The 25,385-nt window shown below is 44.1% G+C and overlaps 1 protein-coding gene across 1 annotated transcript in view; it reads left to right on the forward strand.

Moving 5' to 3' along the window:
- The window catches only part of LOC126416258 (inactive pancreatic lipase-related protein 1), a 235,990-nt gene that overhangs the window by 205,401 nt on the left and 5,204 nt on the right, over nt 1-25,385 (forward strand). Inside the window, exons 6-7 of the mRNA XM_050083888.1 lie at nt 12,430-12,621; nt 16,752-16,920. Coding sequence (XP_049939845.1) covers nt 12,430-12,621; nt 16,752-16,920 — 361 coding nt within the window. The remainder of the gene's footprint in view (nt 1-12,429; nt 12,622-16,751; nt 16,921-25,385) is intronic.

A 25,385-nucleotide genomic window follows, 5' to 3' on the forward strand; every position in this document is an offset into this window, starting at 1 on the left:
GGTCGTTTCGGGAAAATTTTTTCCTTTAGGTACCCCCAAAGAAAAAAGTCACGTGGATTGAGGTCTGGACTATTGGGGGGCCAACCTGGGAACCTGAGTGAAATGATCTGCATGTCGAAATGCTCGTGTAAAAACTCCAACACAGTGTTTGCAGAATGTGGCCTTGCTCCATCTTGCATGAACCACTGCGTGTTGAAGGGCAAGACAGTAGCAAGAAGCTTTGGAATGAAGCTATTGCGAAGCATGTTCAAATAACGCTCGCTGTTGACAGTTTCTCCAAAGAAAAAGGGTCCAATAAGTCCGTGACTGGAAATTTCTGCCCACGCTGTAATCCTTGGAGCACGATGTCGTTCATGGAGCACTTGTGGGTTTTCAGTGGCCCAAAAGCGTACATTTTGTTTGTTAACCACACCGTCTAAATGAAAATGCGCCTCGTCTGAAAAGAAACGTTGTTGAGAGTTTCTTCCCTATCCTCTGCCCACTGAGCAAACAGTAGTCTCTGCTGCTTGTGTTCTTCAGTGAGCTTCTGTGCACAGGTCTTCTGGTATGGATACATATGGAGGTCACTTTTAAGAATGCGTTGAGCGGAGCGTCTGGATATTCCCAGTTGCACTGCTGCCCTTCTACACGATTTCCCGGGACTTCTCTGTACAGCAACTCGTACCGCTTCAGTATTCTCCGGCGAACAAACAGGCTTAGGCCGAGGTCGCTTCGCTTCCAATACTGTTCCTTCCTGTAAAAATTTATCGTACAACCTGTGGATGGTCTTCTTGCAAGGGACCCATCGTGTGTTAAACTGTTGTCGAAAACGCCTCTGAGTCACAACAAGCCTTTTCGTTTCATGAAAAAGTAACACAACTGCCGATCGTTGCTGTGTCGTCAGTCTTCCATTGTCAGCCGTTGCTGCTTACTAGTCTCCTAGTGGCAGTATCGTGAATTACACGTCATTTCGTAACTCATTTGTTTTTCCAAGCTCTGCTGGTACTGCTGTAGAGATCCCAGTGGGATATCTAATGTGCGTCGTAAATTGTGAAAGAAAGAATTGGTAACACATTTCGTGCGCCACCCTGTATTTACTTCCGTGGTGATGTTGAGATAGAGAGAGAGAGTGAGAACAGTTTAAGCATCTGCAGGTTTTCATCAGATGCTCATGGCGATGGGCTCATTTGGTCGACGCTCATGAAGAGCCGCTGCAGTTGCGTAACACGCTCCGTGACTGTGCTTTCTCTGTCAGCAGCTGTTCAAGAAGTCGGTTCTAATTAACATACTTTCAGCCGTGTACCTGTCGAAACAACACGGTGCTCTAAAACCTCTGAGGTAGCACAGAGATACACTCAACAAATCGTCTGTTTCACAAGGGATTACAGATGCTCTGCTTTCTTTTCTTTGGCCGTCAACAAGTTAGCCTTTGGTAATTGTGCGTGGAAGTTGTGCAACCACTGACTCTCCGCAATAACACAGCTGTCAATCGTCTCTAACACCGTACACGAAACAAATGATGCAGGTTCATCATTTGTTCCATCTCATGTAATGTGCAATTCCCTGGTCGAAAGTGATGATTATAGCCGTTCTGAATTCTGTTACCTAATAGCCACACTTGGTGCTTAGTCACGCCAGTGCATCTCCATACATCATTTGTGGGCTTCCACGTTGAGTTCTAATACCCAGAATATTTATAACCTACCTCGATTATAGACGACACACGTAGCTATCGTTCCCACCGTAACACAACCTGATACCCTTTATTTTGCTGAATTTCTTGCTCTTAAGACGCTACGACACAGCTTCAATGTAGAACTGACCTCCAAGAGAAAATGGGGTCTCAGTGACAGTTCCGTCACTATCTTAAAGATAAGGATGCAGTCTGCTTTTTATCATCCAGTAATTACACCATAATTACACCACATTATCCGAAAACAAACTCTATACTGGATTCGCCTTCGGAAAGTACGAGGATGAAATCTCCATCTGCTCTCCCTTAACTATATCGACATCTGAATCTACATGACTACTCTACAATTCACACTTAAGTGTCTGGCAGAGGATTCATTGAATCACTTCCACTATTTCTCTACCGTTCCATCTTCTAACAGAACGCTGTAAAAAAGAACACGTTAATCATTTCATGCGGGTTCTGACTTCTCTTCCCTTTTAATAGTGATCATTCTTCCCTAAGCAGGTGGGTGTTAACAAAATATTTTCGTAATCAGAAGAGAACGCTGGAGATTTAAATTACGCGAAAACATATCGCCACAACGAAAAACTACTTTATTTAACCCCAACTTCCATATAATATCCGTAACCCTCAAAGCCCGATTTCGCAGTAATACGAAACGAGCTATCCTTCTTTGACCTTTTTCGAGGTTCACCATCAATCCAGTCTAGCAAGGTTCCCATACCGCACAGCAGTACTTCAAAAGTACGGACAAGCGTAGTGTAGGCAGTCCCATTCGTAGATCTGTTGCATATTATAAGCGTTCTACCAATAAAATGCAATCTTTGGATTGCCTATCCCACAACATTATCTATGTTATCGCTACAGTTTAAGTTGTTCGTAGTATTAATCAAAAGTACAGACTACGCCCGAATTTCCTTCACATTCGTATTCGTGTTCACTTGAGCGCATGTTCAGTTTCGGAATCGACTGTACAGCAAACGCCAGCAATATTGTCTTACTTCCAAACATCGTCGGATTTATGTCCCATAATCCGGCATGTGAAAATACTCCATGAACATTATTTTAGTTTTGCCCACTTTATCACAGCTGTTTTATCAACTGAAACGTATCATTAATCACAAAAGCTGCTAATAAGCATTATTGCAGTTTACACACATCAAAAAAAACTTTGCATCACCTTGGTTCCGAGAGTTCCAGAACTTGTGCAGAAAATTGGAATAGAGATCAACATAAAAATCATTTCCGCCCTTTTCATTGCTCAGGAAAACCACACATTTCATGTTGTACCAACACACAGCGAGACCTTCAGAGGTAGTGGTCCAGATTGCTGTACACACCGGTACCCCTGATACCCAGTAGCACATCCTCTTGCATTGATGCATGCCTGTATTCGCCGTGGCATACTATCCACAAGTTCATCAAAGCACTGTTGGTCCAGATTGTCCCACTCCTCAGCGCAATTCGGCATAGATCCTTCAGAGTGTTTGGTGGGTCACGTCGTCCATAAATAGCCCTTTTCAGTCTATCCCAGGCATGTGTGATAGGGTTCATGTCTGGAGAACATGCTGGCCACTCTAGTCGAGCGATGTCGTTATCCTGAAGAAAGTCATTCACAAGATGTGCAAAAGGGCTCAAATGGCTCTGAGCACTATGGGACTTAACTTCTGAGGTCATCAGTACCCTAGAACTGAGAACTGCTTAAACCTAACTAACCTAAGGACATCACACACATCCATGCCCGAGGCAGGATTCGAACCTGCGACCGTAGCGGTCGCGCGGGTCCCGACTGTAGCGCCCAGAACCGCTCGGCCACTCCGGCCGGCTAAAGATGTGCACGATGGGGGTGCGAATGCGAATGTCTTGCCAATATGATGCTAATATCGTTGCACTATCGGTCGGAGGATGGCATTCAGTATCGTACAGCCGTTACGGCGCCTTCCATGACCACCAGCGGCGTACGTCGGCCCTACATAATGCCACTTCAAAACAGCAGGGAACCTCCACCTTGCTGCACTCGATGGACAGTGTGTCTAAGGCGTTCAGCCAGACCAGGTTGCCTACAAACACGTCTCCGGCGATTCTCTGGTTGAAGGCATATGGGACACTCATCGGTGAAGAGATCGTGATGCCAATCCTGAGCGGTACATTCGGCATGCTGTTGGTCCCATCGGTACCACGCTGCATGGTGTCGTGGTTGTAAAGATGGATCTCGCCATGGCCGTCGGGAGTGAATTTTCGCATCATGCAGCCTACTGCGCACAGTTTGGGTCGTAGTACGACGTCCTGTGGCTGCACGAAAAGCATTATTCACCATGGTGGCGTTGCTGTGAGGGTTTCTCCGAGCCATAATGAATAGGTAGCAGTCATCCATTGCAGTTGTAGCCTTTGGGTGGCCTGAGCGATGCATGTCATCATTTTCTGTCTCTGTGTATCTCCTCCATGTACGAACAACATCACTTCGGTTCACTCCAAGACGCCTGGACACTTCCCTTGTTGAGAGCCCTCCCTGGCACAAAGTAACAATCCGGACGTGATCAAACCGCTGTATTGACCGTCTAGGCATGGTTGAATTGTGGACAACACGAACAGTGTATTTCCTTCCTGTAGGAATGACTGGAACTGATCGGCTGTCGAACCCCCTCCATCTAATAGGCGCTGCTCACTTATACACTCCTGGAAATGGAAAAAAGAACACATTGACACCGGTGTGTCAGACCCACCATACTTGCTCCGGACACTGCGAGAGGGCTGTACAAGCAATGATCACACGCACGGCACAGCGGACACACCAGGAACCGCGGTGTTGGCCGTCGAATGGCGCTAGCTGCGCAGCATTTGTGCACCGCCGCCGTCAGTGTCAGCCAGTTTGCCGTGGCATACGGAGCTCCATCGCAGTCTTTAACACTGGTAGCATGCCGCGACAGCGTGGACGTGAACCGTATGTGCAGTTGACGGACTTTGAGCGAGGGCGTATAGTGGGCATACGGGAGGCCGGGTGGACGTACCGCCGAATTGCTCAACACGTGGGGCGTGAGGTCTCCACAGTACATCGATGTTGTCGCCAGTGGTCGGCGGAAGGTGCACGTGCCCGTCGACCTGGGACCGGACCGCAGCGACGCACGGATGCACGCCAAGACCGTAGGATCCTACGCAGTGCCGTAGGGGACCGCACCGTCACTTCCCAGCAAATTAGGGACACTATTGCTCCTGGGGTATCGGCGAGGACCATTCGCAACAGTCTCCATGAAGCTGGGCTACGGTCCCGCACACCGTTAGGCCGTCTTCCGCTCACGCCCCAACATCGTGCAGCCCGCCTCCAGTGGTGTCGCGACAGGCGTGAATGGAGGGACGAATGGAGACGTGTCGTCGTCAGCGATGAGAGTCGCTTCTGCCTTGGTGCCAATGATGGTCGTATGCGTGTTTGACGCCGTGCAGGTGAGCGCCACAATCAGGACTGCATACGACCGAGGCACACAGGGCCAACACCCGGCATCATGGTGTGGGGAGCGATCTCCTACACTGGCCGTACACCACTGGCGATCGTCGAGGGGACACTGAATAGTGCACGGTACATCCAAACCGTCATCGAACCCATCGTTCTACCATTCCTAGACCGGCAAGGGAACTTGCTGTTCCAACAGGACAATGCACGTCCGCATGTATCCCGTGCCACCCAACGTGCTCTAGAAGGTGTAAGTCAACTACCCTGGCCAGCAAGATCTCCGGATCTGCCCCCCATTGAGCATGTTTGGGACTGGATGAAGCGTCGTCTCACGCGGTCTGCACGTCCAGCACGAACGCTGGTCCAACTGAGGCGCCAGGTGGAAATGGCATGGCAAGCCGTTCCACAGGACTACATCCAGCATCTCTACGATCGTCTCCATGGGAGAATAGCAGCCTGCATTGCTGTACTAGTGCCGACATTGTGCATGCTCTGTTGCCTGTGTCTATGTGCCTGTGGTTCTGTCAGTGTGATCATGTGATGTATCTGACCCCAGGAATGTGTCAATAAAGTTTCCCCTTCCTGGGACAATGAATTCACGGTGTTCTTATTTCAATTTCCAGGAGTGTAGTTGTTTACATCTTTGGGGAAGTTTAGTGTCATCTATGAACAGTCAAAGGGACTGTGTCTGTCATACAGTATCCACAATCAATGTCTATCTTCAGAAGTTCTGGGAACTGAGGTGATGCAAAACTTTTTTGGTGTGTGTAGTTTAAACTACACTGAAACATAGTACCGTTTCAGACACCTTTTTGTTGAAATGTAGGATTAAACTGCGAACAGTCTAGTCAATTTTTGTTCCTAGTGTTATACTTGCGAAGTCTGTATCTTTTTTAAAAAATGTTGAGCAGTTCTTAGCAACAAAACTAATGAGAGGGAAACTGTACATTGAGGAAGCAATGACAGAAATAAAAGAAAAGTTCAAAAGTGGAATTAAAATTCAAGTTGAAAGGATATCAATGATAAGATTTGTTCATCAGATTGTTATCCTCAGTCAAAGTGAAGAAGTAGTACAGGATCCGTTCAACGAAATGAATAGTCTAATGAGTACAGAATTTTGCGTGAGAGAACATCGAAGAAAGACGAAAGTAATGAGGAAAACCAGAAATGACGAATAGTGAGAAACTTAACATCAGGATTGCTGATCACGAAATAGATGAAGTTAAGAAATTCTGCTACCTAGGCAGCAAAATAGCTCGTGACAGACGGAGCAAGACGACATAAGAAGCAGAGTAGGACTGGTAAAAAGGGCTTTCCTGGCCAAGGGAAGTCTACTGATATCAAACGCGGGCCTTAATTTGAGGAAGAAATTTGTGAGGTTGTACGTTTTGAGCAAAGCATTTTATCGCAGTGAAACGGACTGTCGGAAAACCGGAACAGAATATCATTGATGGATTTGAAATGTGATGTTGCACATGAATGTTGAAAACTAGGAGGACTGATAAGGTAAGGAATGAGGAGATTCTCCGGAGAATCGGCGAGGAAATTAAAGTGTGAAAACACTAAACAGGAGAAAGGAAATAATGGTAGGACATCTGTTAAAACATCAGGAAATTACTTCCATGGTACTAGAGGGAGCTGCAGAGTGTAAAAACTGTAGAAGGAGACAGAGATTAGAACACATCCAGCAAATAATTGAAGAAATAGGTTGCAAGTGCTAGTATGAGATGAAGAGGTTGGGACAGGAGAGGAAATCGGTGCGGGCAGCATCAGACCAGTCAGAAGACTGATGACTCAGATCAAAAGTTGTATCCGTTTTACACTTCAAGTGAATATGCACAGCCATTAATTCTGAACACTCAGTTTCAAATGTTACCTTTCTTCCTTACTGTAATCATAATGACACTGTTAGCTTTTCCTGTGTATAGAGTCCTATGAATTTCTGACCACTTGCAGAAATTAATTCATTGCTTTTGCTGGACCCTTACAAGGACATAACTGTACCTCTGTGTCTCAGGAGGACGACGAAAAGACTTTATATAATTCAGATTTCACCCGGAACTACCAATGTGACTCACTACAAAGAATTTTTTTAACTGTGGAAAAATAATTTTGAGTAAATTGTCGGATATTATGAATTTTGATAGCTGCATGTCATTTTAGGTTAATCAGGAGAGCAGTACTCTTAAATTTCAGACATTTGTGCGTTATCAATTTGCATAGGCAAGTTTTACGAATTGCTTTAAGTATGCTCGGTATGCAGCCCAATAAGCAGAGCAATGGCCAGGACCATTTTTACTCAATCGCAACTCTGTCTAAGTAAAGTTAATAATTACTGTGAAGTACATCAAACTATTAATTTGTCTTTCGTCAGGTGTGCCTGGTGTAAGGAAAACATTTGTTTTCGTCATTCAGATGACACTATGGAGAGTAAACAAGGAGCTCACTGTTACCAAAATATACATTATTCAAAAATTGTCATAAAAACTGTGCTACAGTGATTGTTGTACAATGATATACGTGTAAGAAATATTTCATTTCGATGAATTAACGCCACGGTTATTGGAAGTCGGCTATAACACCAAACACTGCTTTTACTTTCCTCTGTTAGTCACCTACGTAAGAATATATGCAACAGTTTAGCTGTTGGTATGAACTGCCTCTTACTCAGAACAATAATGATACGTGATATTTTTTGTATGGTTTAGGTACTTCAGATATTGCACTATGCGGCGCTATGTCTTCTTGTCACGGCCGATCGGGCGCTGGGCAGGAAGGGCAGTAGAACCTGCTGTCATAAGCGGTTCTTCGTGCGAAAAGAAACGAGTAACTTCAACAGTTTTTGAAAAATACTTGTAGTGTGTCTCAGCAGCTAAGATTTCTTTCATTGTATTCCTCCGGCATAAAATATTTCAGGGTTGTTTTGACATGTTGGACTGGACCGTTCCGTTGTCAGAGCAGTCGTGTGGCGAAAAGAGTAGGAACAGGTGCTTCCAGAAGAGCTGCATCCTGAGATGATCGTAGGATTGTTCGCCTTGCTCTGCCGAACAGACAGGTGTGTATATGTTGCAAGTAATCACCATGAACCATTGGGAGTAGATTACTGGAAGTTGGGTTGATGTCCCAAATTGTGATGTGTCATTTACCACTGACTGTGTACCACGAACAACCGAGACGTGAATGGTGTAGTGTAAGAGTCAAATGGGTTATTGACAGATGATATTCTACGATGCTCGGTGATGCGTCTCGCTTCTTTTCTTGGCGGTCAAGTCAACATAAATGCTGTCCACCCTCGTGGAAAGCAACATGGAGCAGCGATTCTGGAGAGCAGTACCTTTCCGACTCTTTGAATAATAGTGTGGGGAGCAATTGGATCTCAGCACTGGACTGATCTTGCTGTTGTTGATGGGAGGCTGAATGTCTGCCGGTATGTAACAAGAATAGTCATTACTGTTATCATACTCTTCTTAGCCAGAGTACCAAATGGCGTATTCCAGCAGGATAATGCTAGAACCCACATTATAGTACCCACCACAAACGACTTAAGGAATACACCAATGCTTGACTGGCCTGCCTAATCCCCTGCTTTTTCATCCGTGTGACATGTCTGTGGAGATGTACACTTTCATACCAATCTCCAGCAAGCAGGCTTCATGGCCTGTCACACCATGTCTTTCAGGTGTTCAACAACTTCCTCAAGATTGCACTCTAAGTCTTTTTACTTCAATCTCACAACGAATACGAGATTGTATTCGAGCGTTTTGGGGCCAAATCTCGTAGGTTGGTGACCGTTAGTTCTCAACAGTATGAGGCTTTTTCATGATTTAATACTCATATGATGAATGTCTCCACAAAGTTTGATCAAATTTGAACTTGTACTTCACGGTATGGCACTTTCCATTTCCACTTCACGGTATGGCACTTTCCATTTCCATCACTACATACACTACTGTCCATTAAAATTGCTTCACCAAGAAGAAGTACAGATGATAAACGGGTATTCATTGGACAAATATATTACACCAGAACTGACATGTGATTACATTTTCACGCAATTTGGGTGCATAGTTCCTGAGAAATCAGTACTCAGAACAACCACCTCCGGCCGTAGTAATGGCCATGAAACGCCTGGGCATTGAGTCAAACAGAGCTTGGATAGCGTGTAGTGGTACAGGTGCCCATGCAGCTTTAACACGATACCACAGCTCATCACGAGTGGTGAGTGGCGTATTGTGACGAGCCAGTTGCTAGGCCACCATTGACCAGACGTTTTCAATTGGTAGCCGGCCGTAGTGGCCATGCGGTTCTAGGCGCTACAGTCTGGAACCGTGAGACCGCTACGGTGGCAGGTTCGGTTCCTGCCTCGGGCATGGATGTGTGTGATGTCCTTAGGTTGGTTAGGTTTAAGTAGTTCTACGTTATAGGGGACTGATGACCTCAGAAGCTGAGTCCCATAGTGCTCAGAGCCTTTGAACCATTTTTCAATTGGTGAAAGATCTGGAGAATTTGCTGTCCAGGGCAGCAGTCGAACATTTTCTGTATCCAGAAAGGCCTGTACAGGAACTGCAACATGCAGTCATGCATTATCTTGCTGAAATGTAGGGTTTCGAAGGGATTGAATGAAGGGTAGAGCCAAGGGTCGTAACACATCTGAAATGTAACGTCCACTGTTAAAGTGCCGTCGACGCGAACAAGAGGCGACCGAGATGTGTTGTAACACCCCACTCGTCACTTATCTGGTTTTGGTGAGTGTTCACCCCAGGTAATTGACTAACAGATCAACAGAGAGTGCAAAACTGCCGCAATGTCGGATAACGCAAATAAAGCCCTGTGACTCCTGATTGAACTGTGGTGGCAGTGTTGACATTAATTGGTTCAGAATTGATCCCTTTTAATTAAAAAGGGGTGCACATTGATGTTATATTCTGCTATTGAACACCAGATGCAAATGTTGAACATAAAATTAATTAAGAAAGTGACTTGGGATTTCAACTACTTGATTGAAAACAGATGCAGTCGATTAGCACAGATTTATTTTAACTCACAACCTTCAATCATCACATTACATGACTCTCCTAACTGGCAGTGGTAATAAATTGCGTTTGCATGGAGTGAAGCTCGATAAATCAAAAGTAATTCTTATCGACTCACCCAGGCGTAATGCGAAGTGCGAGAAGAATTCTAGAATACATGGCCCATGAAACCCTCGTGGAAACTTTGCCGACGTGATCCAGCAAATTAATCAGCGGCCGGAACGGGCGCAATATCATCGAATTCAGCGTGGCGGAGCGGTGTCATTGTGCGGACGTCGGTCGACCTCATGGTGCTGCAAGGCTGCGCTCGTCTATTCACTCCTAGCTATCTTGCTCAGTACATAGCTGAACCAAAACTTCCTATCTCCAAGCTCAATCGTTCCATTTGCTAAGTCCTAAACTGCAGAGATGCTCACTCTTTCTCAGGCAAGCTGAGTAAAGAACGCCACGTCCGCACTCTAGGCAAGCTGGGAACAGAAGACCTATACGGAGACTTCTGATAGTCTGCTCTTCGCCTCAGTTTCCCCTCCAGCAAAATCACTTACTCCAATTGCAGCACAAGTCACGTTAATTATGCGTCGCTTACCAGCGCCGACCAATGACTGCTCTGGGAAGTGAGCAGATTCCCACAAAATTTCCCTCCCTCTCAACTTCTGTTATTTAGCTCCTCCCAGGCCACCCATCAAGGTTAGCGTCTGCACAACACCAAGTTTTCCGGAATTCTGACTCCCAGGAGAGTACTTCAAATTCCTTGGTCCTACGTTCCCATCGGAGACTGGTGTATTTCATTCTGTCGCTCATCACCTGATTTGCTTCAGACTCTGCGGACCATGAATTCAGTGTGAAGTTGCTATAGTCATGACTACACATATTTTGACCTCTGTTGACCACTCCACCGTAGCTTTGCACAGCTTTCTCGCATGTTTCACAGAAAACGGGTTGACAGACATTTATCAACAGGCGTACAAGTTTTCCGTCTGTTTCCCGGTAGACCAGCATGGAGTCGGGGTCAACCACCCACTCACTGTCACTCATCTTAAGGCGGCTGGAGGCCGCAACCCGTTACCGCTTTCTCAGAGCTTGATCTGCCCTAAGCTGCCTATTGTCGCTTCCCTTAGCCACTCCCCCAGCGGCCATGGTCAATTCTGAGTACTTCCCTGGGATAAACTAGCCTCCAGTAAATCGACGCTTTTCCACAAAGTTTTCATGTCGTGTGAATTACTTTAAAACCATCACCCGACCTTAATTATTCCAATACGTCCATACTATACCCTCTACAAGATGCATTGTGCCTTGTCACTCATTTTTGTTCAGCCCTACTGTTCGCTCAACGTGAGTTAGGTGATCTTTAATGACTTCATGTAAGGGGCATAGTTCTTGCCATCTTACAGTGTAACCAATGGCACTCCATACCATCACACTGGGTGATACACCAGTATGGCGATGACGAATACACGCTTCCAATGTGCGTTCACCGCGATGTCGCCAATCATGGATGCGACCATCATGATGCTGTAAACAGAACCTTTATTCATCCGATAAAATGAAGTTTTGCCATTCGTGCACCCAGGTTCGTCGTCGAGTACACCATCGCAGGCGCTTCTGTCTGTGATGCAGCGTCAAGGGTAACTGCAGCCATGGTCTCCGAACTGACTGTCCATACTGCTGCAAACGTCGTCGAACTGTTCGTGTAGATGGTTGTTGTCTTGCAAACGTCCCCATCTGTTGACTCAGGGATCGAGACGTGGCTGCATGATCCGTTACAGCCATGCGGATAAGATGCCTGCCATCTCGACTGCTAGTGATACGAGGCCGTTGGGATCCAGCACGGCGTTCCGTATTACCCTTCTGAACCCACCGATTCCATATTCTGCTAACAGTAATTGGATCTCGACCAACGCGAGCAGCAATTTCGCGATATGATAAACCGCAATCGCGATAGGCTACAATCCGACCTTTATCAACAGCGTTTCACCAGCCAACGCCGGTCAACTGCTGTTTGTGTATGAGAAATCGGTTGGAAACTTTCCTCATGTCAGCACGTTGTATGTGTCGCCCCTGGCGCCAACCTTGTGTGAATGCTCTGGAAAGCTAATCATTTGCATATCACAGCATCTTCTTCCTGTCGGTTAAATTTCGCGTCTGGAGCACGTCATCTTCGTGGTGTAGCAATTTTAATGGCCAGTAGTGTAATATATTGCTAATCTGTCCCCAGACTTTTTATGAATTGTGTATGCTGCAGGTCGCACAGTAAATGTGATGTTGTTTTTGCGCAGGTCTGGATCCGACCATCATCTTCTACATGGGCAGCAACAGCTCGCGTGACCTCGACTCGAGCGACGCGCACTTCGTCGACGTGATCCACACGGGTGCCGGCATCCTGGGTCAGTGGGGGCCTAACGGGCACGCCGACTTCTACGTCAACGGCGGAACCACGCAGCCGGGCTGCGCCCACGCATCGCTACTAAGTGAGTAAAGGCCGCGCTACCATTTCCTGAGAAGCTCCCACCTAACTGGAGTAGGTATCATAGACTGTATCTAAGGTTTCTGGCAGGCGTTATCACCTCGAAAGACATAACATATCTTTTCTGACACTAATATAGTCGTATATAAGTATCAGACATAGTAAAATAAACATCATCCAAACAGAGTTTAAGTGCAAATTCGGCATAAAAAAATTAATTCCTTGCTTAAACTGATGCATGAGAAAGGAACGGGGTGACAGAAATCCACGTTTCGAGTAAACGTTTCTCATCAGCACAATGAACAAAAAAATTGTCAGTGTCTGTGAATATATTTCGTTATCAACGTTTCATTATTAGTCGACACTGTAGTACAGTGTGGAATGACATTTCGAAATCTAGGAGGACATAATCTACCTTCTTTTAGCAGTGTCCTTGAGGCAAACCGGCTTTTCATCTAGAGTGTCCACGTTTCTTCTTTAGTCTCCAGTCTCCCTCCAGCTCCGTAAACGAAATCGAATCGTGTTAGGTCCGTAGATCTTGTGGCCAGAAAGTACGAGGCACTATGAAAATATCACTGGTTAGTTCACGCCATCCGTTCATGAACAACATAACTGATTTCGATTTTGGTCTCGGCTTCTGCGGCTTAATTAATTTAATATAGGCTGATTAAAAAAACTATTAACAATTTAAAAACAAGTCCACAGGGCCCTTAAACAAAACTTGTATAAGAAATAAAAGAATTGTCAAATTCTGAATTACACACATTTAGGAGAAGAAAAATATCTATCAGTGCCAACATGCGGAGTAATTATCCCGCTAAAGACGAATAGATGGCGTTCTAGAACCTTAAACCACAATTCAAATCTACGTACGGGATCCTGACTAATACATAAAAAGAAGTGAACATGATGGTGGGTAATCAAGACAATTGCTTATAAATGAATCCCTCTTAACATGCTGCATCTAAATATAAAAGTCTCCCAAAAAAAAAAAAAAAAAAACCTTGGGCAGTGCTAGATGAAATTTTAAGAAAACGGTCAATCACGGCTCAACAAAAGTTTAAACCTGATCAGCACCAGGAGACTAAATTTAAGGAAATTTCGTAACCTGGGCAACGGATGATCAAGGCCCTGCAAAATGTTAACCCAGCAGAGTGAAACTCTTAAACTCACATTAATTCAAATTGCTCAAACGTATGTGAATTTCTAAGGGACCAAACTGCTTAGGTCATCGGTCCCTAGACTTACGCACTACTTAAACTAACCTATGCTAAGAACAACACACACACACCCATGCCCGAGGGAGGACTCGAACCTCCGGCGGGAGGGGCCTCGCAGTCCGTGATATGGGGCCTCAAACCACGCGGCCACTTCGCGCGGCTCACATTAATTAAAACTTGAGACAGGATGACGTCTTTTTAAAGAAAGGAGAATAAAAGAAAATATTACAATTATTCCGGCAGTGTCCTGTAAAACAGTTCCATAATTTCATTAATCTACATCTACCTGCTTGCTGTGCTATTCACAATAAAGTGCCTCGCACAGATCCACCTCCAAGCTGTCTCTCTACGGTTCCACCCTCGAACTTGAATTTTTCTGTGCGAGCCCTGATATCTCTTATTTCATCGTGATGATCATTTATGCCTATTTAGGGTGCCAACAGAATGTTTTCGCAATCGGAGGAGAAAACTGGTGATTGAAATTTCATGAGAAGATCCCGTCGCAACGAAAAACGCCTTTGTTTTAATGATTGCCACTCCTATTCACGTATCATGTCTGTGGCACTATCTCCCCTATTTCGCGATAATACAAAACGAGCTGCCCTTCTTTGTACTTTTTCGATGTCATCCGTCAGTCGCATCTGATGCGGACCCCACACCGCACAGCAATATTCCAGAATAGGGCGGACAAGCGTGGTGTCAGCAGTCTCTTTAGTAGACCTGCTGCACCTTCTAAGAGTTCTGCCAATGAATCGCAGCATTTGGTTTGCTCTACCCACATATTATCTATGTGATCGTTCCAATTTAGGTTATTTGTAATTGCAATCGCTAAGTATTTAGCTGAATTTACAGCCTTCAGGTTTGTGTGACTTATCGCGTAATCGAAATTCTTGTGTTACTCATGTGAATAACTTCACACTTGTCTTTATTCAGGGTCAATTGCCACTTCCCTCACCATACAGATATCTTATCTAAATCACTTTGCAATTCGATTTGGTCATCTGATGGCTTTACAAGACTGTAAATGACAACCTCATCTGCAAACAATCTAAGACGGCTACTCAGATTGTCTCCTATGTAGTTAATACAGATGAGGAACAATAGAGGGCCTATAATACCTCTTGGGGAATGCCGGATATTACTTCTGTTTTACTCGATGACTCTCCATCTATTACTACGAACTGTGACATTTCTGAAAGGAAATCACGAATGCAAGTCGCACAACTGCGGCGATATTCCATAGGCACACAGTTTGGTTAGAAGACGCTTGTGAGGGACGGTATCGAAACCCTTCAGGAAATCTAAAAATATGGAATCAATTTCTCATCCCCTATCGATAGCACTTATTAATTCATGAGTATAAAGAGCTAGTTGTGTTTCACAAGAACGATATTTTCTGAATCCGTGCTGGCTGTGTGTCAATAAATCGTTTTCTTCGAGCTACTTCATAATGTTCGAATACAGTATATGTACCAAAACCCTGTTACAGACCGACGTTAGTGGTATGAGCCTGTAATTCAGCGGATTACTCCTACTTCCCTTTTTGGGTTTTGGTGTGACTTGAGCAATTTTCCAGTCTTTACGTACGGATCTTTCTGTGAGCGAGCGGTTGTATATAATTGCTAAATATGGAGCTATTGTATCAGCCTACTTTCTGAGGAACCTGACTGGTATACAGTCTGGATCGGAGACCTTGGCTTTATTAAGTGATTTAAGTTGCTTTGTTACATTACAACTTTTTACGCTTACATGATCAGGTCGGAAGGAGTGAAGACTCTCTCTTAAAAAGGCGTTAAAAGCATGTTTGTGAGCTTTTTTTAAATAGATATACTTTGAGTTTCTTTTTGATGGTTGTAGGTGTTACGGTATTCAGCCTAGCAACAACTGCCTTGTGGTCGCTAATCCCTGTATGCGTCACAATAGTCACTATTTTTCCAGGATTATTTGTTGCTAAGAGGTCAAGTATGCTTTCGCAACCATTTACGCCTCGAGTGGGCTCTTGAACTAATTCTTCAAAATAATTTTCTGAGAAAGCATCCAGCACAGTTTCGGATGACGTTTTATGCCTGCCGCCGGCTTTAAACGTATGTTTTGCAGCATATCGAGGGTAGATTGAAGTCACCACCGACTATAACTGTATGAGTGGGGTCCCTATTTGAAATGAGACTCAAGTTTTCTTTGAACTGTTTAGCAACTACATCTTCTGAGTCAGGGGATCGGTAAAATGATCCAATTAATAGGAAATTTGGAAATGTGTGGTAAGGACTATGGGACCAAACTGCTGAGGTCATCGGTCCCTTAGCTTACACACTAATTAAACTAACATGTCCGAAAGAACAGATAGCGTCTTCGTGTTGTTAAAGCTAACCGGCCATTGACCTTCTTCTTCTGCGCTGGATGCACACGCATTGCCCGAACTCTTACGGGGCTCCGTAAGATTGTCTGCCGCGAGTAATGAGTGTAATGGGTAGGGGCACTACGAATGTAGTGTGTGGACATTAAGTTGGGAATGTGAGTCTCACGGTGAGCGTGCAGACGATAAATACCTGCAGTTGCACTATCCTCTGTGCCCTGGGTGGCTCAGATGGATACAGCGTCTGCCGTGTAAGCACGAGATCCCAGGTTCGAGTCCCGGTCGGGACACACATTTTCAACTATCCCCGTTGATCTATATCAGAGCCTGTCGACAGCTGAGGGTTTTGATTTAATTATCATTTCATTGTATATAAAATGTGTTCCAGCTTTGAAAGTATTCGGAAATCAGCTTAAATCTGTCAGCAAGTTTTTCACCTCAAGTGGCCATTTCTCTCACCTTTTCTCCTGCGACTTGCAATTAACTAGTCTGCACGTTGCCAACAGCTCGTAAGTACTGGCCCTTTATATTTTATTTACAGTGAAAACACGTATTTTTCAGAGTCGCTGTCTTGTGACCACACGAAAGTGACACCATACTTCATCGAGTCTATCAACAGCCCCAATGGTTTCTGGGCTGCGCCATGTTCTAACCAGTTCCTGTTCTTCATTGGGTGGTGCCAACCCAAAGATGAAGACTACATCATCATGGGAGAGGACGTACCTCACACGTAAGTCAAGGATCTACAATGTGTAGTGATACTCCACGCAAAGGATTTGTGTTCATAGTTTAGCAATGAAGTGCGAAAATGTGGGAGAAAACGAATTTAAAATTGAGTGAAGAATCCATAGTAGTTAGTTACAGCGTCAGTGATAACCTAGAAATGTTACTACGAATCTTTTATGACGTAGTGAGGGGAAATGTAGCATGGCATAGCATTTTGTTTCGCGGTGAGGTGGGAAGGTGGTTGGCGGGAAGGGGGGGGGGGGGCGAGGGGGGGACGTATCTATGTATCTGCTGAAAAGGCAGAACATAGAACTATCATACAATCTAATCGTAATTCAATGTTTAGTGTCCTATTAGAGTCTTTCTGAAAAGAGTCGGAGGAACTGAGAGGTGCTCTTAGAATTTTAAGCGGCCAGTTTACTCCATGTAAAAATGTTGTGTAGGTGCTCCATTACGTTAGATAGAATCTCTCCAGAAACGTTTTGGGAGAATTTGAAGATTTACTTCTGAGGTTACAGTCCATTCCCGAAAATATGTCATAGACAATCAAATGTATCCAAAAATTATCTTCTGTTAGGAACTGTAAAGAAGAAAGGAGATCCACTGATGAGCCAAAACGTTATCCCCACCTGCTTCACACCTTGTTTCTCCGTCTTTGGAACGGAATACATCACTTATTCTGCGTACCAGGGATCCGAAAGTTTGTTGGTAGGTTTGTGGAGTCATATGGCATTAGCCCCCCCCCCCCTGAACCACGGACCTTGCCGTTGGTGGGGAGGCATGCGTGCCTCAGCGATACAGATAGCCGTACCGTAGGTACAACCACAACGGAGGGGTATCTGTTGAGAGGCCAGACAAACGTGTGATTCCTGAAGAGGGGCAGCAGCCTTTTCGGTAGTTGCAAAGGCAACAGTCTGAATGATTGACTGATCTGGCCTTGTAACACTAACCAAAACGGCCTTGCTGTGCTGGTACTGTGAACGGCTGAAAGCAAGGGGAAACGACGGCCGTAATTTTTCCCGAGGGCATGCAGCTTCACTGTATGGTTAAATGATGATGGCGTCCTCTTGGGTAAAATATTCCGGAGATAAAATAGTCCCCCATTCGGATCTCCGGGCGGGGACTACTCAAGAGGACGTCGTTATCAGGAGAAAGAAAACTGGTGTTCCACGGATCGGAGCATGGAATGTCAGATCCCTTAATCGGGCAGGTAGGTTAGAAAATTTAAAAAATAGGGAAATGGATACGTTAAAGTTAGATATAGTGGTAATTAGTGAAGTTCGGTGGCAGGAGGAACAAGACTTCTGGTCAGGTGACTACAGGGTTATAAAGTCCGCCCCAGTAGCTGAGTGGTCAGCGTGACGGATTGCCGTCCTCTGGGCCCGGGTTCGATTCCCGGCTGGGTCGGAGATTTTCTCCGCTCAGGGACTGGGTGTTGTGTTGTGTTCATCATCATTTCATCCCCATCCGGCGTGCAGGTCGCCCAATGTGGCGCCGAATGAAATAAGACCTGCGATATGGCGGCCGGACCTGCCCCGCGAGGGGCCTCCCGGCCAATGACGCCAAACGCTCATCATCATCAGGGTTATAAACACAAAATCAAATAGGGGTAATGCAGGAGTAGGTTTAATAATGAATAGGAAAATAGGAATGCGGGTAAGCTACTACAAACAGTATAGTGGACGCATTATTGTGACCAAGATAGTTACGAAGCCCACGCCTACTACAGTAGTACAAGTTTATATATCAACTAGCTCTGCAGATGACGAAGAAACTGAAGAAATGTTTGATGAAATAAAAGAAATTATTCAGATAGTGAATGGTGACGAAAATTTAATAGTCATGGGTGACTTGAATTCGGTAGTAGGAAATGGGAGAGAAGGGAACGTAGTAGGTGAATATGGATTGGGGCTAAGAAATGAAAGAGAGAGCCGCCTGGTAGAATTCTGCACAGAGCACAACTTAATCATTGCTACCACTTGGTTCAAGAATCATAAAAGAAGGCTGTATACATGGAAGAAGTTTGGAGATACTGACAGGTTTCAGATAGATTATATAATGGTAAGACAGAGATTTCGGAACCAGGTTTTAATTTCCAAGACATTTCCAGGGGCAGATGTGGACTCTGACCACAATCTATTGGTTATGACCTGTAGATTAGAACTGAAGAAACTGCAAAAAGGTGGGGATTTAAGGGGATGGGACCTGGATAAACTGACTAAACCAGAGGTTGTACAGAGTTTCAGGGATAAGGGAACAATTGACAGGAATGGGGGAAAGAAATACAGTAGAAGAAGAATGGGTAAATGGGTAGCTTTGAGGGATGAAGTAGTGAAGGCAGCAGAGGATCAAGTAGGTAAAAAGACGTAGGCTAGTAGAAATCCTTGAGTAACGGAAAAAATATTGAATTTAATTGATGAAAGAAGAAAATATAAAAATGCAGTAAGTGAAGCAGGCAAAAAGGAATACAGACGTCTCAAAAATGAGATCGACAGGAAGTGCAAAATGGCTAAGCAGGGATGGCTAGAGGACAAATGTAAGGATGTAGAGGCTTATCTCACTAGGGGTAAGATAGATACTGCCTACAGGAAAATTAAAGAGACCTTTGGAGATAAGAGAACCACTTGCATGAACATCAAGATCTCAGATGGAAACCCAGTTCTAAGCAAAGAACGGAAAGCAGAAAGGTGGAAGGAGTATATAGAGGGTCTATACAAGGGCGATGTACTTGAAGACAATATTGTGGAAATGCAAGAGGATGTAGATGAAGATGAAATGGGAGATACGATACTGTGTGAAGAGTTTGACAGAACACTGAAAGACCTGAGTTGAAACAAGGCCCTGGGAGTAGACAACATTCCATTAGAACTACTGACGGCATTGGGAGAGCCAGTCCTGACAAAACTCTACCATCTGGTGAGCAAGATGTATGAAACAGGCGAAATACCCTCAGACTTCAAGAAGAATATAATAATTCCAATCTCAAAGAAAGCAGGTGTTGACAGATGTGAAAATTACGGAACTATCAGTTTAATGAGTCACAGCTGCAAAATACTAACGCGAATTCTTTACAGACGAATGGAAAAACTAATAGAAGCCGACCTCGGGGAAGATCAGTTTGGATTCCGTAGAAATGTTGGAACACGTGAGGCAATACTGACCCTACGACTTATCTTAGAAGCTAGATTAAGGAAGGGCAAACCTACATTTCTAGCATTTGTAGACTAAGAGATAGCTTTTGACAATGTTGACTGGAATACTCTCCTTCAAATTCTGAAGGTGGCAGGGATAAAATACAGGGAGCGAAAGGCTATTTACAATTTGTACAGAAACCAGATGGCAGTTATAAGAGTCGATGGACATGAAAGGGAAGCAGTGGTTGGGAAGGGAGTGAGACAGGGTTGTAGTCTCTCCCCGATGCTATTCAATCTGTATATTGAGCAAGCAGTAAAGGAAACAATGGAAAAATTCGGAGTAGGTATTAAAATCCATGGAGAAGAAATAAAAACTTTGAGGTTCGCCGATGACATTGTGATTCTGTCAGAAACAGCAAAGGACTTGGAAGAGCAGTTGAACGGAATGGATAGTGTCTTGAAATGAGGATATAAGATGAACATCAACAAAAGCAAAACGAGGGTAATGGAATGTAGTCGAATTAAGTCGGGTGATGCTGAGGGAATTAGATTAGGAAATGAGACACTTAAAGTAGCAAAGGAGTTTTGCTATTTGGGGAGCAAAATCACTGATGATGGTCGAAGCAGAGAAGATATAAAATGTAGACTTGCAATGGCAAGGAAAGCGTTTCTGAAGAAGATGAATTTGTTAACATCGAATATAGATTTAAGTGCAGGAAGTGATTCTGAAAGTATTTGTATGGAGTGTAGCCATGTATGGAAGTGAAACATGGACGATAAATAATTTGGACAAGAAGAGAATAGAAGCTTTTGAAATGTGGTGATACAGAAGAATGCTGAAGATTAGATGGGTAGATCACATAACTAATGAGGAAGTATCTAATAGGATTGGGAGAAGAGAAGTTTGTGGCACAACTTGACTAGAAGAAGGGATCGGTTGGTAGGACATATCCTGAGGCATCAAGGGCTCACCAATTTATTATTGGAGGGCAGCGTGGAGGGTAAAAATCGTAGAGGGCGACCAAGAGATGAATACACTAAGGAGATTCAGAAGGATGTAGGTTGCGGTAGATACTGGGAGATGAAAGAGCTTGCACAGGATAGAGTAGCATGGAGAGCTGCATCAAACCAGTCTCAGGACTGAAGACCACAACAACAACAACAACAACAACAATGGCATTAGGTGTCTACGCACAGGTCATGTGATTCGCGTAAATAACGGTCCACTGATCTGCGTACGAGGTGATGACACCCGAAAGCGACCCAGGTGGGTTCCATAGTATTTACACCTGGCAAATTTGGTCGCCGAGACATCAACTTGAGTTCACTATAATGCTCCTCAAACCACTGTAACACGTTTCTGGCTCCGAGACAAGGACATTTATACAGCTGAAAGATAACAGCGTCGTCGGTGAATACATCAAGCATGCAGGTGTTTCGTAGCTGTCAGCGTGTCTGCGATTAGTACCACAAGCCCCACGGAAGGGCAGGAGAACGTCTCTATTAACATAATACTGCTCCCGCCAGCCTGTGTCCGTGGCGCGCTGTGCGTTTCGAGCCGCCGTTCCCTCGATGGCGACGTTTGTGGAGACGAGCATCGACTTACAGTAGCAAAAATGTGATTCTCCCGAAGAGCCGATACGTTTCCGTTGATCGACGCTCGAATCCCGATGCTCCCATGTCCACATGTCCACTGCAAACATAAATGACGATGTCGTTGGGTCCACATGTGAACACACTGCAGAGCTCCATGTTCAACAATGTACGACGACGGGTGTGCTCCGAAACCCTTGTGCGTGCACCAACATCGTGCTCTTTCGGTGGAGATGCTACAGATCACCTTCTATCCTACTTTACAGATCAGACAAACCACCGAAGCCCACGTTCGGTGAAGTGTCGTGGACGGCCAATCGTATAACGCTTTAGTGGTAGTTTCACTGTCCTTCGACCTCTTTCCGTAGACCTCACGTCAGTAGCACGTGAACATTCGACCAGCTTGGCTGTTTTCGGGATGCTCTGCGGCGGCGCGGTTCACCGTCCCTTTGCGACGGACCTTCACCTACCTGTGAACATTGTCTCAGCAGATCATCAATAGGAAAGCCAAGTGAAACCTACTGTACGTCGACGTGAATCAGGCTGCAATTTAAGTCACTAATTTACGTTTCGGGAGAAACACGAAATGAAAGGGTGGAAATTTTGTCCTCAATTAACATATTTTGAAACTTGGGTGAACGAGTATCACTGCCAAGCTCGTGCTAGTCTTAACACAGTCACTCACAATACGTTTCACTCACGTTAGAAAGTTTATGGTGTTGCACTTCCAGAAAACGTAACAGCTTCAAAAATACTGATTGTTTTTGATTGAGAATGCTCGCCAAATATTAAGTCTGTCGGTACCAAATGCAGTCACAGTTTTCAGCCACCGACCTGCTCAATATGCCACGGGGAATATATGTCTTTACTCGTCACAAAATTCACTTAAAAATTCCGAAATTTCTACACACACATCGCAATAATTATGCCGTCACTTTCCAACACTTCTGATGTATGGAACACTGCTAGATCCGGCAACTTATGATTTCCATCGGAACTACTACTGCACACGTCCGACCTCTTTCATGGCTAGGCTTCGACTCCTCCCTAGAATACTCTAAGTCTTCCCCACGAGCAGAGAAAGGCGTGTGAACAATATTGCTTTACCATTGGTCATTTTACTCAACAGCCAATAGCAAAACAACATTCTCCCGCGTCAGTGCGCGCTTTTCATCAATAACCAATCGCAAAATAGTAAACCTAACGACTGCACTTTTTACCGACGTAACTACCTAATATGCTGAAGTTATGCTTATGCATAAAGTTATTTACTTTTGTTATTTATACCTGAATTAACTTTCTCTTTACCATAAACTTACTTTACAAATCTATTCTACTAAAATCCCCTTTGTCCATATCCATACTTCTTTGAAATGTTTCCACACTACATCCTACTACATAACTCGTGAAACAATTATCTTCATATTAACCTTAAACCACACTCACGCATCATTCATGCTGCTAAAACACACTAATAACATTTTACATACACAAAAAAACATAATAACACTTTATGAAAATACTAGAACAGTTTGTGAAAAACATTCTATTACTTTGGTGCACTCTAGTGGGTACAATCGAAACTAAATCAGTCCCTTATACAATACTGTCCTCAATCGGCTGATACATAAACTACATGCGCGTCCAGTCTCGCGTCGCGATCTGTCACTATCCAGCTCTGAGACAAATCTCCCACTTAACCGCCTCCAAGGCAGGATCGTTATATGGCGCTGCGCCTCAACTCGTTCACAGGATGTGCGTAATAATAATCTGCTCTTTTTCGCTTATCTCAACGGACTCCCCATCTGTAGCCCATATTTTCGCTAGGGTGATCCCTTGTCTTGCTCCGCTTACATACTTTTGTTACTTCATCACGTGCCCGTCGCGGTGGGCAGTGATCATAATGTTTTGGCTTACCAGTACATTTTGCTTAGTAATAGAAGTTGGGATGTAGTTCAGCTACCTTATGTATACCATAGTAAAAGTTTTGCATCGAAAAGCAGAATTGATCCAATTCAAATTCAGCTTTACTGCAAAAATATTTGTATAAAATTAATTCAGTCACAAAAGCTTTTTGTGTCAGCATTTATCAGCTATAAAGCAGTAATTAGCATGACAGTTTTTTTTTTTTTTTTTTTTTTTTTTTTGTAAAGGAAAAATGGTGTTCTTTAAAACAAATCCACATCACGTCGGCCGACATTCGTCAACATTGCCTGTAGTTAGGGGACAATGTTGTGAACATCATTGTACGGTATATCAATAATTATGACGAGATATTGCCATCAGATGTTGTCCTTTAGTATCGCTAATGAGGCTGGACTGAGGTCTAGGCAACTGGGAGGCAAGCATGACAGACGTGATGGCTCAGCACGCAATCCTCACCAAACGTCGTGCGCAAGAGATCTTTCACACGTGTAGCAATTGGGGTTGGAGCACCATCCGGCATAAATGTCGTACTTTCCAGTAAGTGTTCATCAGCCAGGCTACCGATGATCTGACTTCCTCTCTAACTACAACTCATTTTATACACGATTTTCATGCGGAATCACTGACGTATTGCTATCCAGCTCTATCTGTTGGTCAGTTTTTGCACACTTTTTTGGTTTCAATAAGAACCCTTTTCGTTTCAGGCAGGTGCCGTTTTTACGTCTCTGCCTACATTATTCCGTGAGTTAGTGTATTTTCAAATGTTAATCGGCTTTCGGGTCACCTTTATAATGAATTATTTATGAATTTCACAAGACAATGTGTATACAGTAAACCTGCAGTTAGAGTGCTTAACTCCTTTAACAGGGGTCTATAAGGTACCGATTGGTGAGTATCACATATGACAGCTCTTAGTGTCTTATTCGTGGCTGAATAACGAAATTATATTAACTTACTTATTTCCAGAATGAAATTTTCACTCTGCAGCTGAATGTTCGCTGATGTGAAACTTCCTGGCAGATTAAAACTGTGTGCCGAACCGACACTCTAACTCGGGACCTTTGCCATTCGCAGGCAAGTTTGTGAGGTAGGAGACGAGGTACTGGCGGAAGTAAAGCTGTGAGGACGGGGCGTGAGTCGTGCTTGGGTAGCTCAGATGATAGAGCACTTGCCCGTGAAAGGCAAATGTCCCGATTTCGAGTCTCGGTCCGGCATACAGTTTTATTCTGCCAGGAAGTTTCAACTTACTTATTTGTTCTTCTCCACGACTTGCAAAGATATTATGCGCAGAAGTAGCTGAGATGAACTGTTTAAGCAACTGCAGAGTGTTATTTTTCTTAAATTCTCATTAATTTGTACACGCAAAAGTAATGCGAAGTCGTATTCAGTCTATTAATTTTTGGGCATAAACTACATTATTTATAAATATATACTCTTATTATACGCTTGGTAGTCTCTGACTGAAACGGAACTGGTCATACACCTAAAAATAAATTATGGACCAGCTTCACGTGTCAGAATACGTGAATTCAATGTTTCATCAAAGCTGTGAAGCAGGATCAACAAAATAATTTAGTAATTGCCTTAAAAACATTGTTCATAATTTCTTCCAGTCTCTGACTTCAACTCCAACTTACTAAAATTCTCAGATAAACTAATTCTGCTTTTTGTGTGTTAAGTGGAGGGTTATCCACATGTAAGGACTCTCACGAATAAGTTACAGTATTTTTGACTAATTTTAAACAAAGAAATAAACTGTAGCTGCAATTTTTTCAGAAAGTGAACTGTAAAAAGTTCTCTCAAAAATATAGAAAAG

The sequence above is a fragment of the Schistocerca serialis genome, chromosome 8 (genome assembly GCF_023864345.2).
Source record: "Schistocerca serialis cubense isolate TAMUIC-IGC-003099 chromosome 8, iqSchSeri2.2, whole genome shotgun sequence".
NCBI classification, from domain to species: Eukaryota; Metazoa; Arthropoda; class Insecta; order Orthoptera; family Acrididae; genus Schistocerca; species Schistocerca serialis.